The sequence below is a fragment of the Alosa pseudoharengus genome, unplaced genomic scaffold, assembly GCF_046254945.1.
Source record: "Alosa pseudoharengus isolate Yale_2024_CS ecotype anadromous, Long Island Sound unplaced genomic scaffold, YU_APseudo_1.1 YU_APseudo_1.1_scf_12, whole genome shotgun sequence".
Lineage (NCBI taxonomy): Eukaryota > Metazoa > Chordata > Actinopteri > Clupeiformes > Clupeidae > Alosa > Alosa pseudoharengus.
The window spans coordinates 16596606-16613943 of record NW_027468587.1 but is presented as its reverse complement, the minus strand read 5'-3'; the positions used below and the strand labels follow the sequence as shown (position 1 = coordinate 16613943).

Sequence of the window (17338 nt, the reverse complement as noted above, 5' to 3'; positions counted from 1 at the left end):
AAGGCGGGCGTGCACACAATTCAAGAATGAGCATTCAAGAGTGACCGATCGACATATCACTCCCCTTTCCAGAGCCCCTTTTCTCTTTCCTGGTTCTAAACTAACACCCCCCCCCCCAAACCCTCACCCCACAATCACTCTCGCCCTGAGCAACAAACTGTCTTTGGTGCCACAATCTCTAGGCGCCACACGACTGGGGTTTTCATCGAACATGGCATTGTCATCTAAAACGACTGTATGTTTCATATCAGTGGGATAACGTGCTGAGATGGTATGGTGGTGGTGGTGGTGGAGGTGGGAGGGGGTTATGAGAAGACCACATGCCCTGTACTACCAAAACATTCAAGTACAAAAAGCAGACTCAGAACAGGGACACACTACACAAGAACAGAACAGAAGACGAGTGGAGAAGATGATGATGACGATGACGACGATGAAGACGGTGGTGGTGGTCACAATTAAAACAAAAGAATGGGCTGCAGACTCACTCTGGATTAGCTTTGCTCCTCTCTCTGTCTCTCTCATCCCCCATCCCAAACCCACCCTCTTCAAACAACCCCCCCCCCCCCCCCCACCAACAAGAAAAAATAAACAATACCCAAAAACAAACAAAAATAACAGAGGCATTCAGGTCGCAGAGCTCCATGTTGTCATAACAACCCAGCACTGCAGCCTAGCGCTGCACACTTCCTCTTGGCAACTCCCCCGACAACCGGCTTCTCGTCTCTTTCTGGTCATTATTGGTGGATTACTTAGCTTTCTGCATTTTCATTGTCTCTTTTTTTTTTTTTAAGTTGTCCTTTGAGATTTGCGTCTTTTTCTGTCCCTTCTGGTGTCAGTTAAACCGACTTTCTGTTCGCCCGCTTGCCTCTTTTCATCACAAGTTTGTTCTTCACGTAACCCCTCTTCTTCTTAGATGTCTGGGGAGAGAGAGAGAGAGAGAGAGAGTTGTACTGTCATTCACACATTCACACATTTGATGCATCACCAGCTCTGAGGACACAACTCTGGTGGGTGTCATCACAAAGGGCGACGAGACTCGATACAGGTTGGAGATCGACCTCCTGACCACGTGGTGCAGGGACAACAACCTCCTGCTGAACGTCAGCAAGACCAAGGAGATTGTTGTTGACTTCCGGAGAGGTCACACCCAACACCTGTGGTGGAGAGAGTGAGCAGCACCAAATTCCTGGGGGTGCACATCAGTGAAGACTTCTCCTGGACCACCAACACGGCATCACTGGCAAAGAAAGCTCAGCGCCGCCTCTACTTCCTGCGGAAACTCAGGCGAGCAAGTGCTCCACCAGCCATCATGACCACATTCTACCGAGGCACCATTGAGAGCATCCTCTCCAGCTGTATCGCTGTGTGGGGCGGAAGCTGCACTGAATACAACAGGAAAGCCCCGCAGCGCATAGTGAACACAGCTGGAAGGATTATTGGTGCTTCACTCCCCTCCGTGAAAGACATTTACACCACCCACCTCACCCGCAAGACGACCACAATTGTGAGTGATGCAAGTCACCCCGCTCACAATTTGTTTGATCTACTGCCCTCTGGGAAGAGGTACAGAAGCCTGCGCTCCCGCACCACCAGACTCACCAACAGCTTCATACACCAGGCTGTTAGGATGCTGAACTCTCTCCCCCCTCTCCCCCCTCCACCCTCAGCTACATAACATCCTGGACTTTGGACCCACAATGGCTACCTTGCACTACTCCACTTGTACACTTGCACACTTGGCAACTTGTTGTTGTTGTGCTGTTGTCCTGAAAACACAACACTTCTGCTGCTCTTACATAACTTGCACCACTATGCCACTTGCTTACTTAGGTCAAAGAGAACTACCTCAGCCATTTATTGGCCTGACTTTGCACTATTATATTGACTGTATGCACAATTGCACAATTTCAACCCAATTTTGCTGCTCTTATTTCTTCATTGTATGTGCCTTCTTATTTCCTTTTTATTATTTACTTGAATGTTATGTTTGTCTGTGGACTTAATTGGTAAAATATGTCTTGTCTTCACCGTGGGATAGTGAGAAACGTAATTTCGATCTCTTTGTATGTCTTGGCATGTGAAGAAATTGACAATAAAGCAGACTTTGACTTTGACTCTGCTATGGTCAACAGGCTTATTTTCATCTAGAGTAACTTCTCCAACACAACTTGAGTGAGACCTCCAGATGCAGCTAGAGAGAGAACAATAAGTGAGTAACAAAGTCAAAAGATTTGTATGTCTTTAAAGTAAAAGATGGAAGACACAAAAGAAAGAAGGGAAAAATCAGACAAAGAAAGAAAAAAGAAAGTGAAAAGAATAGAAAGAAAGAAAGAAAGAAAGACAGAAAGAAAGAAAGAGGGTAGCTAAGAGCCATGAGCAGACCTTTTTGGAGATGTACTTCTGTTTCTGGCTGAGGTTGCGGGGCTTGTGGTCCAGGCCCTGCCGGTTCTCAGGCTTCTTGACGCGGTAGATGCGCACCAGCCAGTGCTCCGAGGTGAAAGCCTCCTCCAGGTGCTTCAGATGGATGTCCTTGTTGCCGATCTCAGCATTCCGCGTGCGATCAAAGCCTGGTGGTGTGCGGAAGTCCAGCTGCAGAGGAACATGGAAAGCCAGAGAGATTCATTAGCATTACACACACACAGGAGGCCAGTCTGGTTTCAACCTCAGCCATTTATTGGCCTGACTTTTGCACTATTATTATATTGACTGTCTACTGTATGCACAAATTGCACAATTTCAACCCATTTTTTTTGCTGCTCTTATTTCTTCACTGTATGTGCCTTCTTATTTCTTATTTACTTTTTATATTGTTTAATTGAATGTTATGTTTTTGTCTGTGGACCTAATTGGTCAAATGTCTTGTCTCCACCGTGGGATAGTGGGAAACGTAATTTCGATCTCTTTGTATGTCTTGACATGTGAAGAAATTGACAATAAAGCAGACTTTGACTATGACTTTGAACTTCTAAAACAAATGCTGACAATAAACACATATTAATTCTACTGCGATCAGTGTTGGGAGTAACACATTACAAAGTAACACGTTACTGTAATTCCACTACTTTGAGCGGTAACAAGCATGTAACAAAGTATTTTTTTACTCGCATTACTCTGTTTATCTTGTGTGAAAAATGAACGACTTCAACAGACAAGATGACAGATGCACATTTGCCGCTTCTGATCTAAAGTCGCCCGACCTTAGCAGTGTTTCCAATCACCCGACCCGCGATTGTGTTTCCATTGCAAATGCATTTTTTTCAGTTAATAGCAGTCTCCTCACATTCCTCCTTAGTTTACATTTGCTGCCAGGGCTAGTCTAGCAACTCTCCGTTGACTTGTGAGCTCGAAAAATTAAACTTCTATCAGGCCAATCAAATCGTGTATAGAGTCGTTAGGCGGGCTTAACATAATGATTGATGGCAGAGTTGCAACGGTTTGGCTTGAATTCCCTGCTACTTGAAAACAAAGAAGATGGATGTGGCTGTTGGCGAACAGCGTGACAAAAGTTAGGCTTTTTTTAAGTTGGCAAAAATTTGAACTAGCCAACTAGCTCCGCTGGTGGGAAAACGCATGGGACTCATAGCGCTGTCCTATTGCGTGCAGAGGGAATTTGAAAGACGACCGACTATCCCGCCCCTCAGACTGAGCACTGCGAACGGTGAGTGGCCAGACCCTACATTTTAATGTGGGTCTGGCTCATCAGGCTAATTCCTCCTTATTTCGGATTTAATACACGCAAGAAAGGCTACAATTTAAATGGATATCTTAAAGGCCTTCCCCTTTCGTTTCCATCTCGTAAACTCCAAGCGGTATAGGCACATTGTTGTTCATCTTTCTGCTCTTCTTCGCATATTGCGCAAAAGCCTATGTATTAATTTTATATTATTACAACATAGTCACAACACAACAGCAATATGCCTACATAGACACAGACAAGCACAAGTTTAACTCAAGAGGAAAATGCGGATTTCACTTTCCAAATAAAAAAACCTCCACAAATAGCCTACAATATAACGACTTTACATCAGAATTGACGTCCATGGTGTTATGGTTTCATTTGTCTACAACATACAACTTTTCTCTGGAACTTTGGAATATTGAGCTGAAGAGTAGCAACAGATTGAGCACCACAACCTTCTGCATGTGTGCGACAAATCTCAACCTCAAACTCTCGGATGCGCATTAGAACTTATTTCGGTAGGTCAGTTACTTGTGCAGCGCTTTTCCAAACTGATGGTGCTTAAAATGAAACACAACCATGTTCAAAGCAGGATGAGGACAACCTGAGGTTGTGTGTGTGTGTGTACAAAATTGAGCAGACAATTTAACAACTTTGATAATAGGCTATTTAACATCGTTTCACATATAGCATTGAACTCCAAGTAGCCTACCGAAGGATTGCAATAATTAGATGTACAGAAAAGCGACAAGCACACAGTGAAGTGCAGAACTAGGCAACTGACACACCCGCCCACAAGCCTATAAACCATCAACAGTGTACCGCATGCCACTTATATTAGGTAGATTCAACAGAGAAAGTGTGAGAATATTAGCCTGCAAAGATTCACAGATCCACAATCTGGCTAGGTTATGCAGTCATCCTGAAATAAGCGTAGCAGTGGCACACGATTTCAAACACAACAAGCCCACGCATGCTGCGCCCATGAAGCTGCTATAGGAGACTCAAGATGATATTGGAAAGAATTTCACACACGTTTTTCGCACTGTGGTAATCCACCGCGGTAATTAAGATTACTACAATTAAACCAGTAATTGTCATCATCGGTAATTTCATTGTGGCTTCCCATTGCATCCCTACCCTGACTCTCTGCAAGAATGATGCCCGTGTTGTGTGCCCACAGCTGAGCAGTGGACCTTACCTGCATCTCTCCAAAGCGATAGTAGGACATCTTATACATGAGGCAGTTGAGCAGCGTGGGGGATCCGGCCTTGTCCACACGGAACTCTCCCTGCGGCGTGAAGTAGTCGCTCTCCTGCGGAACACCACCACAGACTGGGTCAGCTCAGGGAAACAAACATCAGGGCTTCCATTTCTAAAGCCATTCCAGCACTGAGTTCATGAGACTTTTACTTTATACGCACTATTCAAAAGTTTGGAATCACCCTGAAAGTTTTTCTGAGATAGCATGTTTTTAATGCACCAAAAATTTTCCAACATTTATCAGAAGTATGGGCCAGTGATTGTCAAAGTTAGAAGTAATGATTTCTGCTTGAAAGGACGGCAATAATACACTTTTACAGCTTGAATGCCTCTAACTTCATAGATCATGCATTACGTGTAGCAATGCTTTGAGTCTCTTGTCTTGTAAGATAAACCTGGCTCCAGGCTCCAAATGCCGTCCACAGGGTATAGCATGGCGACGGAGTTATGGATGGAGTGATAATCTTCATTCGTACAAATGACACACTTTACCAGCATCAGAGTACCCCAAGACAATCCGATTTCCTCGACCTTGGATCTACCTATCAGCTTCAGCAGCTATTCACTGGTTCTGTGCCTCACAACATTTCTTCACAGTGATCTAATCACTTAGACTTCAGACTTTAGACTTTTCTCAAGCTATTACATATCAATCATCTTCTTACCAGTATCGGTCCTAGCAAGTTTAATCCAATGATAAATTTGATGTCTAAACATAATTCATGACGAGCCAATTTAATATTCCATCGAAACACAGGAGTGATGGTAGCAATCCAAGATATTTCATTAAAAGTCAGCCATTTTGGCCCCAGCTGTGGCGCAACTGGCTGGGGCACCTGCACCGTACACCGGCGACCCGCCCCGTGGTCCTTTCCGGATCCCACCCTTGCTCTCTCTCCCATTCGCTTCCTGTTACTTTCCACTGTCACTATCATTAAAGGCATAAAAAGGCCAAAAAATATATACTTCAAAAAAATAATAAAAAAATTCAGCCATTTCCAGCAGTGATAGTGATTTACAACAGTGTTTCTCAAACTTTTTCAGACCAAGGACCACTTAATCAATAAAAAAAAGCCTCACGGACCACCTAGTTAAAAAAAAAAAAAGTAGACCTAATTCAATAGTGAATTACACATTAGGCCTACTCACTGAACCACTTTGATTGTATTTGCACCTTGCTTATTGTGTCAGAGAATTCATATGATTTAAACTGGCATGGCTTACATAGGCAGTGTTGCAGAAATGTTTGGATTTACATACAAGTTGTTTCAATATTGCAAACAACTCATCTACATTATATTTTACCACGTCTGCTCGCGGACCACTTGAGCTAGCTTGCGGACCACCAGTGGTCCCCGGACCACACTTTGAGAAACACTGATTTACAACATTGGGAAATTTGAGTTTCTGAATAGAAAAAAGCTATGATTTTCTTTAAAAGGAAAAAAAAAATCTCAAGGACATTTCTCAGTGACTCCAAACTTTTGAACGGTAGTGTAGGTACTGTAAAAGTCGTTCACATTTTACATGAACCCTTAAGGAACCCTTGGCCTTCTTGACAGCATTTCCACTATCAAACAATGTAAAATTCAAAGCCAGTCGTGGGCATTTTTTCATATGGTAATCCAATCAGCCACACAGCACCCCATCAGCCTCCACTGATGGTCAGACCAGGCGGCGAACGCAGCCACTCACCCGGATGTCCTTGGGGTGTTCTCCCTCAGCGATGCGCACCATCCACAGGAACTTGTTGATGTCATCGCCAGAGTAGCCAATGACACCGCCAAAAATTATGAGGACGTAATCCACGTCCAAGGACTTCATGATCTCGTACGCCGCGCTCTCATTAGACGACATGGCCTTGCCAACCTGAACACAGAGAACAACAGTCATATTTACACCTTCTGGCCACTAGATGGAGCTACTGTCACACGTATCTGGCAGTAACAAAATAAAGACAACAGTATACATACTGTGCTCAAAGCCAGGTAAAATCATGTGTCTGAAGTGACTACATAATCATAAATACATTTCTAAAACTGATAGTTCCGGTCCTTGATTGTGATAAGCTGAATCACGTTCGATGCCGTTGTAAAATGCAGCATAAACATACACCTTGACCGCATTTCGTTCTATATCACAGCGCTACCATAACTGTATACAAAAGTTAAAGTAGCTGCGTCTCGGCGGTACCATTCAGATAGAGGAAGTATATTTCTTGGCGGAAGAATGATTATCTAGAAATAACTCGTTATATTTCTAGCTGCTGTGCCTTTACTTCATGAAACTTTGCCAGGAATTGGAATTATAAGGCTGATGGAAGACTGATTTCTCACCAGTGCTATATGGCTGTTGTTCCACGTGTTGTTGTCCACTAACGTTGTTCGATTGGCCATGCCGGCGATTTGGTAGCCGTAATCCCACCAGGACATCACTCTGGCGTGCTCGTCTGTGTTCTGCCGGAGCCAGTAGTAGGCCTCCCTGAAGTCATCCAGAATGTTCCGAGATCTGGAAGAAAGAAGTGTTCATGTTGAAACAAACGTTGAACGCTGCTTCACTGTGTAACTACTGGCTGTATGAAAGTCTGTGGTTAGTTGGCCCTTATGGCTTACATACAGTATTGACCACTTGCATGACATTTGCTCTCAATCAAACTGTACAGATTAATTATTGACAAAGTACGCTTAGTGTGTCACCTCACAACAGTATCAGAGTTAATCTAATAGGAGTGTGGTCTCTAAGCTTTAGGGTGACGTTGACGAACTGAGTACTTCCAAAAGTTACATCCGTACCCACAAGCTCTCCGCTGCGCGTCGGGGAGTTCTTTGCCCCTCGCCCTCGTCCATTAATTCCATATAACAGCACACCTTGGCGGCCGTTATCCCTTACTTAACATATGGTATAAACCATTCATCAGCCTCCATCATGGTTGAAGGAGGCCAGCACTACATTGGGGCTTGTGTAGGAGTTCCTGACCACCAGATGCTCTGTGTGTGTGCGTGCGTGTGTGTGTATGTGTGTTACTCTCACCCGTCATGGTTGTAGGAGGCCAGCACCACGCTGGGGCTGGAGTAGGCGTTGCTGGTGACCCAGGTGCAGTGGACGGCGAACATCATGAGCAGCATCAGCATCAGCATGGTCACGATGCTCTTGATGTTGGGCCCCAGGCCCTCCTCGGCCTTCTCCTGCTCAGAGACATGCTTGCGCACCTTCCCAGCCTACACACACACACAAGTTTGGATGAATAACAACTAGTCACATAACAGTAAAGCATTTGGCAACAGCTTGCAACTATCAGCACATTCCAAAGGACAAAGCAACAAAACAAGTTGCGTGTGTGTGTGTGTGTGTGTGTGTGTAATGGCTCAAGGCCTGGAGTCCAACCAGGGTGACTCATCAATACATGACTTCCAGGGGAAAAGGGCAAAAAAGCTGCTACAGCAATAACAAGGTGTTGCTTTGGCCTCGGTTTTAGGTCTCGGAGTTGGAGTAACTGCATTACCCCACAGCTGTGAGTTTACCCAGTAAAAGCCACTCCATCAATAAAGCTTATTTTTCACAAACTACAAACTAATGACACTGAATGCATTAAATCAAACGTAAACGATCAAGCTGACCTTGTCGTAGAGGTTTCCCGAGCTCTTCCTGTCGTCCTCGTCGCTGCTGTCCTCGGCGGGTGGACTCTCGCGCTTGGTGTCGTCGCCCAGGTAGTGCTCGAAGACGCTGGAGAAGGCGATGGCCGACAGCATGCACACCACCGGCGTGAGCGTGAGCATCAGGCGCACCATCACCCCTGCAAAGTACACCGCGCTGATGGCGTACAGAGCCACTAGGGGGCGAGAGAGGGGACAGGGGAAGCGTCACGTAAACAGAACACAAAAGAGGACTACGGGGGACAACCCACTAAGCAGTTTTGAAAAATTGGCCAACGCAGAGCAAAACTAAGGAGTGACAGAGAGACAAAGACAAACAAACAAAAAGCTTATCTCTGTTTAAACACATTCAGCCTGAAAGCAAGCAAACAGTAGGACAATCTTCAGAGGAAGCAAACTATTTTATTGACTTTGTGAACAGGCTTTCATCCAGCTTATTCATTCACTGCATTCTAAGGTAAGAGCTTTCATGGATACTTCTTTTCAATGCTGATATTTGTGTGTTCACCACAGAAACACATAACAAGCTTGAACACCACACTCACACCACACTGATCTAAACATTATTTGCTTCCATTTATAATAGAATAAACCAAATCCATACTTTCATGCCTCTATGCCTAAAATAAACACTTGCACATACATCAATATGGCACAAGAGGCTTTGTGCATCGCAACATTGATCGCGCACGGTGTTTCAATTCACTGCAGCCATTTCCAGCAATTATTCTGCTACAACTATTGCACAGAATCTGCCTACACTTTGGTGAAGGACAGCCACACTCTTAATGCTCAAGTCAGATGTTTTAGAATTTAGAACTCTTAGGCCTACATCCAACTACTGTGGGATTCCTGAGAGCTGCTTGTGTCTGTGGCCTCCTTTTTCTCCATCCAGCTGAGGAAGGCAGGAGCAAATCAAGCATTAAGATTCTGGACAGATTGAGCTGCAGCTACTGCTACTAGACCCACTAAACACTCAGAAGCTGCACATAAACACAGTTTAAAAGAGGAATAATTAAGTTTGGCTGACACAACAGGAGTGCAAGGAGTGAAGTCCTAGTTATGTGAAGAAATGCAAACCTGTGCCTAATTAGTGGAAGATCTAAGTGCTGCAGCAGTCATGAGTAGAGAGAGCTTAGAATGTACTGACAATATCCATTCATCTGCATTACGCACATATATCTGGCGGCGAAAGAGATCATAAAAATAAAATGGCTAAAAACGAAGGCCATTGAGTGTTAATTTTTCCTAGCAGTCAGTCGTTTAAGTTCAAACAACTGAATGCAGTGATGTGAAATAGGTCTGCGTTTAAAAGAGCGTTCAAACATCAGTGGCCCAGTTTCACATGAAAGCAACAGTCAAAGAGAGGGATTTCTTTGGTTTGATCGTACAAGTAATTAGGCTACTACGCATTTCTAAAGGGGGAGCTGGCAAAAGCGAAAAAATTGGCCAGGGCTCCTTATCCAATACCCTTATCCTGTCCAGTTGTTGTTCTCGGCAGAGCTAAAAGAAAACCGTATTAAGGCTCAACGCCCGGCCCTCGAGCTAGAGCCAAAACAAGTCGATTTTTTTCCCCCTGGAATTGTATCGCAACTTGTGCTGACCCTCCATGCTCTGGAGAGACCGAGCCACCCAGACCTCATCAGCGCTGTTGGCCTGTCCCCCTGTCCACGCCGAGCAGGGCTCTACACTAACATTTTTTTCCAGGAACACTTGTGCGGCCAAGTTAAAAAATTTAGGAGCACAGACTAAAAATTTGGGCATACTGCCTAATACTACTACTAAAACAGTCCATTTTCTCTTCCACAAAACCCAACATAGGCTATCAAGGATATATTTTTTTTTATCCTTTTATTTTTTATTTGAAATATCTGCATTGATGGGGGCAGTAGGCAAACGTTAGTAGGCCTACTTTCGTTTTGCACTTCAGCTTGTATTCGGTGTAAACAAACAAGCATGCGTGGAAGCCTGGAGTTGTCAGTAGCGTTCTACCTTTGAATAAAATGGGAGTATTACGGGAGGCTACTTTTGTGCCTGTTCGCTACAGCTATATTTTGCATATTGCAGCCAATACTTCAACTGGGCTAAAAGGCATGTTACCTTTCCTTCTCTCACTGCATTCTCAGACTCTCATCCTGTTCCTCCTATATCCGATGAATTCGGTGGTAGAAGAACTAATTTCTTCAATCTTTGCATCTTGGCTGGCTAGTCTAACTTTCCATTTTTTCTGCGCGCTCTTGGATTTGATAGAAGCGACTACTAACGAGTCACAACGCGAAACTACTAACGTTGATGGGAGGTGTAGTTTTTATGCTGCATTCGCGACGTGATTCTATGGTTTGCACAGTAATGTTTCTCGATGTTGCGGTGTATTTTGTAGACAAACATTGACATGGTTAGAAGTCATTCGCACCAGTGCGCCTAAATATTTTTTTGCACTCGCACGCCATCATTTTTACTCGCATGTGCGAGTGAAATGGGCGCACTGTAGAGCCCTGACGCCGAGCCACCCAGCCCTCATCAGCGCCGCTGGCCTGTCCCCCACATCCACGCATCTCAAAGGGCACGCAGGAGCTAATTTTTTTGCACGGGAGTCGCTCTGACCGCAGAAGAAAAAAAACGAATAAGTCTGTTCCTGGCCGGCTGATGGGGTGGGGACCATGCATGCACTTCAATAATGCATCTCCACCCCTCGCCTGCAACTGCGAGAGACAATGATTACCACAGGGCTTGAGAAGTGCTGCTGGTGTGTGTGTGTGTGTGTGGAGAGGGGGATAGAAGCAGCCGCCGGCTACACAACACCACCTCCCGAAGGGCGACTCATATTCCTCAAGAGCCCCGGCCTTCTCTTTCTCTGCCCCAGAAAGGCTGCCATTCCGTTAAATGGAAGGCACAGGGTCCACTACTTACTTACTTAGATGAAAAGGCCATCTATCTCCCTTACGGCATCCAAAACTATTTTGACTGGGGTTTGCGATGAAGACAGCTATGTGGGGGCAGGGAGGGGGAGGAGGGGGGTTGCAAGGCAAGCTAGTAAATCACACTGGAATACAGTGAGAGGCCTGAAGAAAGCTCCTGTTTTCCATGGTCCAAAACGTTTTATTGTTCACCAGCTAAATGGCAGAATCAATCACGGATCCACCGACTCCTACTCTTAGGGGTGCTTCATGAATTCGAGGCACCAGTTCGGAGTCTCAGTCTTAAATCATGTGACTCACTGTGTGGGCAAATGCCAGGCTACTTAAGGGAGTGACTAACTTATTTGCCTGCAACTCTCGGAGAGAGACACTGGAACCGCACTAGAAGCTAAAGCGCAACATAGAGATTGTGAGTCCCATGATGGACAGCCACTAAATATACTGTGCTCGCGTTGAGCCGGACCTCACAGATGCCTGACCCAACACTTAACAAGTGTTAACGTGCTACTCTGAGAACAGAGACTTTCTATAGAGAAACAGCACTCAAAAAATCCTCTCTAGAAATGCATGGGGTTAGTTAGTAACACCAAATGTCTACACATATGCTTGCTGTAAGCCTCAGGGGCAGCCGTGGCCTACTGTACTGGTTAGCGTTTCGAACTTGTAACCGGAGGGTTGCCGGTTCAAACCCCGACCAGTAGGCACGGCTGAAGTGCCCTTGAGCAAGGCACCTAACCCCTCACTGCTCCCCGAGCGCCGCTGTTATTGCAGGCAGCTCACTGCGCCGGGATTAGTGTGTGCTTCACCTTACTGTGTGTTCACTGTGTGTGTAGTGTGTTTCACTAATTCACGGATTGGGATAAATGCAGAGACCAAATTTCCCTCACGGGATCAAAAAAGTATATATATTTATATATATATATATATTAAATTGAAGTGGCACAGGTAAGTGCTAGTAGCAGCCCCTGCAAACATCAAACTATTGCAGTTGGAAGATGTGTAAATGTATACTGCAAAGGTAAATACATAATGCATTCCTTACTGATGATGCAGTTTATCATCAGTTTGCAAAGGTTACTGGCAAAGTAGAAAGTAACATTAGGAACCCCTGATCAATACGATAGGTTAGGCTGGACCAATGATTTCAAAGTTACCGCCAAGTCTATTCCCATTATGATGCTAGGATTAGAAACATTTCCCAATGGAGAGAGCCCAGACCCTCTCGCGAACTGAATGGTCTGGTGATACCAGGCTATTGCAATGGGACTACAATAAGGCATACTAAACTGTTAGGTAAGACAGTGCCACTGCCTCAAAGGGATAATATCACTAGGGACTTGAGTGTTCATTTTATCACCAGACACAAGAGAAAAGGTAGAATTGTGCATCTCATATCCTACAATGGCCTGAAACTTAAACATTACAAGAAAGTAAACCCAGCACACATCAAATGGCCTGAATATCCTCTCAATTCAACGTGAGGTCATGTACTGTTACAGTATATACAGTTACAAAACCGCCCACTAGCACCTTCTCAGGCTTTGGTGCACTGCTTCATGACTCTGTTTCAGGACGCTATACTTAAAGAAGGTCTATTGCAGGTAGCACTCTGAGGCAATATCAGCCCTTAGTTTGCCGTAGTACTTCATAAAATGTTTCCCTGATCAGTTGGAAGTGTATGAGGGAGGAGAGATGGCGATAAAAAATGCATGTCCTAAAAGCGTTTGCTGGCACTGCTCCCCCTCCCGCCCTCCCCGCGTGTCTCTCTTCTCACGAGGCCTACCGAAGACGCGCTCGTCGTTGATGTTCTTGATGCAGAACCACAGGCCTGCGGGGAAGGTGCACACCAGGATGTGCAGGTCGAAGAAGAAGGACACCCAGGTGGTGGGCTGGTGCTCCGACACGGAGGCGATGATGGGGATGTGGATTTTGGCGTACCTGGACACAAACACACAAAGGAGACAGGGCATTTAATTAGACACACTAATTAAATCAGTCCGGTGAGGTGGGCTGATGTTGTCAAGCTGCCTGCCTTGCCAGGGGTGGGGGGGGACTTGTTGGGCTAAGCGGATTGGCAGGAGCAAACAGTAAACAGCAAATATTCCTCAATGGGAGGAGAGGGGAGGCAATGAGCACTCTATTAGTCAGCAGTTTGCGGAGTGATAACGTGCTGTAAAACACCACGCCATTGGGGAGTTTAATGGTGATAGCTTTGGCACCGGACCCACAACACCCAAGCACTAACTTAACATTAAACGTCATCATTCTCAACGCAAACTCTGCAAGGGCACAGCAAGGTGAACCAGGAGTTGACATTATTATTTTTTTAATACTTCTTATGGGGGAAGTAATATTTGAATACTGCAGATGGTTGATGCAATGTTGGGGCTCGAAGAGTCACCCCCTCTTTCTGTTTGGCTTCGAGATGAAACAGAATAGGACTGCATCTGATCTCTGTAGAGGACAAGGAAGTGTCAGAGAGACAGCGATATTGACACTGACACCGCATGTCTTTATCTGTGCGTGTTTGTGTGGGTGTTTGTGTGCGTGTGTGTGTGTGTATGTGTGTGTGAACACGATTCTGCTGTCTAACGGGTTGCATACTTCCTGTGGTAAAAAGCTGTCTGTCTGCCTGTTTGATTCAGCGGGACTGCAGATAAGCATCTCCTAAACTGACCTTTCTCCATCACTCCTTCTCTATATCTATCTCACCATCTCAGACCTCTCTCTCTCTCTCTCTCTCTCTCTCTTCCTCTCTCCCTCCCTCAATCACTGTCTTTCTGCCTCATCTGCAGTGCAGCAGACACACTCAGCATCAGTAAGACCCTCCAAAACCTTCCTTTATCCCAGTAGATTAGGGGGCGTGAGCTGGCTAGTTCCCTTTTATGAGTTTATGACCGGCCAAATAAAAGTACATCAGCTATTAAGTGGGTCGTGCAGCACCCACTTAAGGACAACATAACACAAGGACAACATTTCTCTCTCTTTCTCTCTGGCCACTCCAAGCTACAGCGTGAGACTGTTGGCAGCTGGGTTTTTACTGCTGGTGACAATTAATAACGCCACTATTAACAGCCAGAGACTCGGGACCTGCATTCTGCTGGAGGTTATTTTATGGCTGGGCGAAGAAGATTAAATGTTTATAGAAAGACTAAGTTCCCTATCCTCCTCTCCCACAGTCTCTGTGCCTGTGGGTTAACGAGGGAGGCTGAATTATGGTTGAAGAGAACTAAAAGGTGTGTTACCATTCTTCTGAAACAGTGTGTGTGAGGGCGTCTAAATTAAGGTTTAAAGGAAACTAAAAGGTGTTACCAGTCTTCTGAAACTGTGTGTGTGTGAGGGCATCTCTTTAGCAGGGTTCACATTGCATGCGCAAACGAAAGTGCTGCGCTATGAAGCCCATTATTTTCCATGGCTTGTGTGCGCAAGAACTGGTCTGCATAGCGCACTGGCAACCATGTTGAACTTTTAAAGCGGCACGCTGTAAATCACAGGTCTTTTGCACTGAGCCCGGCAACCACAACTAAAAACGTTGGGACATTTCAACCTCAACCCCTCAACCAAGAGCAACCTAGCGTATGCCCAGATACTATTAAAAGCCTCCTTTTGTGAAACTGGTACCTACCCGGTGTCCCAGAGTGAGTAGAATCTTCCACTCCAGGGGGCGATGTAACCTGAAACAACACAAAGCGTGCACACACACAGAGAGAGAGAGAGAGAGAGAGAGAGAGAGAGAGAGACAGACAGACAGACACACACACACAAGAATTAAGGCACACCACTTACCGAACACATAACCTAATCAATCATGCAAACAGTAAAACAAAAGAAAACAAAGAAGGAGGCAGAGCATTTGCAGCTGTCTCTGAGGGGCCGGCGGCGATGGGGAGATGTTTTCTCCGTCACCTCCCTCCCTCCCTATGTGGTAATTGATTTCCAGTAAGCGGATGTGCTGAGTGCTGTGCGAGGGTTGGAGGGGGAGAGAGGAGGAGGAGGGAGGAGAGAGGAGAGAGGAGGAGATGGGCAGGGAGGGGGGGGGGTTGGTGCCAGGGCCCTAATGAGATCTCCCAGGTCTGGCGTCTGCTGTGGCGTGCTGGGCCGGAGAGATGAGGAAGAGAGGAAGAGAGGAAGAGAGGAGGGGAGGAGGGGAGGAGGGGAGGAAGAGAGGAGGGGAGGAAGAGAGGAAGAGAGGAGGGGAGGAGGGGAGGAAGAGGAGGGGAGGAAGAGAGGAGGGGAGGAGGGGAGGAAGAGAGGAGGGGAGGAGGAGAGGAGGGGAGGAGGGGAGGAAGGGAGGAAGAGAGGAGGGGAGGAGGGGAGGAAGAGAGGAAGAGAGGAGGGGAGGAGGGGAGGAGGGGAGGAAGAGAGGAGGGGAGGAAGAGAGGAAGAGAGGAAGAGAGGAGGGGAGGGAGCTGGTCACAGGTCTGGCGTCTCCTGTGGCTGCAGCTCAAGGCTTTAGTTCAAACACAGGTGGAGGCGTTTATGCAGATGGTGTTGGTGCAGATGTAGGTTGTGTTATTGGGGCTGACGGGGTGCAAGTGCTGTAGATTTTAGGATGGATGGTGTGAGTATGGCTTCAGGCCAGCCCTCTCTTTTTGGCTTGCAGTGGCAGGGCAGTGTAGTGTAGTACTACTAGAATAGTGGGTCAGATTCCTAGGATGCTGGATGTGCTCCCCCCCTTATCTGTGAGTGAGGTCCATGGGGTGACCACTCACCTGTATAGGTCAGGTAGATGACCGTGAGGAAGACGGCCCCAGCGGCCAGTGACACCCCCAGGAAGAAGAGGGTCTGGAACTCCTGCCGGGTCAGACGGTCTTTCAGGTACTGCAGGAAGGCATAGGCCTGTAGCAATGCAAACACACCTGCAACACACACACACAAAATGAGGCCATTGATGTTCAGTAGAGAGAAGTCCCTTCTCTTTTCCTTATCTCAGGAGGCGGGCCTTACCTGCTGCAGCCATGTGCTCACTCGTCCTGATTGGCTGGAAGCCCACAAAGGGGATCTGCATGGACAGCACCAGGCCCACGATGTAGAATGTGCTGTAGGCTGGAGGGGGCGACAGAAAAGCAACACCACAATGGGTGAAAAATGACACTATTACTGTCACAGCACATCACGTCCCAGGGAAACACACACACACACACACACACACACACACACACACACACACACACACACACACACACACACACACACACACACACACACACACACACACACACACACACACACACAAACACACACACACCTTCAAGCACATCAAAAAGAGTCACTCATTCACACTCATTCGCAAGCCTCCCGGTAAAGCAACAGTGAATCATCCAAATCTTATTTTGGCGTGTGCGTGTGTGTGCGGGGGGTGTTCTTGGTTCTCCTTGCTCCGTGTGGAGAAGCGTGCAGGGCAGAGGGACAAGCTGTGTGACGCTAATGAGCCGGAGACCGGCAGGGCCCCCAGTGCGGGGATACTGGGGCCTCGGCAGGAACTCCGCAAACTATAAACTGGGGCGCAGGCTCCCCATAGGTGTCAGAGGGAGAGCGAGAGGGAGAGCGAGACCGAGACCGCGCGAGAGAGAGACAGAGATAGGTAGATAGAGAGAGGGGGGGGGGGGGGGGGGAGAGAGAAAAGGGGTGCGAATGTAATACGGCATGAAACAAAACGTGCCCATTTGAGAAATTAACGGAAAAAAAGTACATGTGTAAGTACATGTGTAATCAATTACACATTCGGCGAGTCTGATACAAGCATATGCGCGTGTGTGTGTGTGTGCGTGCGTGCGTGCGTGCGTGCGTGCGTGCGTGTGTGCACATTGGAGCATGCGTCA

At 46.5% G+C, this 17338-nt stretch overlaps 1 protein-coding gene across 1 annotated transcript in view; it reads right to left on the bottom strand.

Moving 5' to 3' along the window:
- Positions 1 to 562: 562 nt before the first annotated feature.
- The window catches only part of stt3b (STT3 oligosaccharyltransferase complex catalytic subunit B), a 45691-nt gene continuing 28915 nt past the window's right edge, over positions 563 to 17338 (bottom strand). The window contains exons 6-16 of the mRNA XM_076280276.1: positions 16464 to 16562; positions 16229 to 16375; positions 15142 to 15190; positions 13300 to 13454; positions 8563 to 8774; positions 7976 to 8163; positions 7282 to 7453; positions 6641 to 6814; positions 4884 to 4997; positions 2386 to 2592; positions 563 to 920 (exon numbers count right to left, since the gene is read on the bottom strand). Of these exons, the coding sequence (XP_076136391.1) occupies positions 840 to 920; positions 2386 to 2592; positions 4884 to 4997; positions 6641 to 6814; positions 7282 to 7453; positions 7976 to 8163; positions 8563 to 8774; positions 13300 to 13454; positions 15142 to 15190; positions 16229 to 16375; positions 16464 to 16562 (1598 nt within the window). The 3' untranslated portion in view covers positions 563 to 839. The remainder of the gene's footprint in view (positions 921 to 2385; positions 2593 to 4883; positions 4998 to 6640; positions 6815 to 7281; positions 7454 to 7975; positions 8164 to 8562; positions 8775 to 13299; positions 13455 to 15141; positions 15191 to 16228; positions 16376 to 16463; positions 16563 to 17338) is intronic.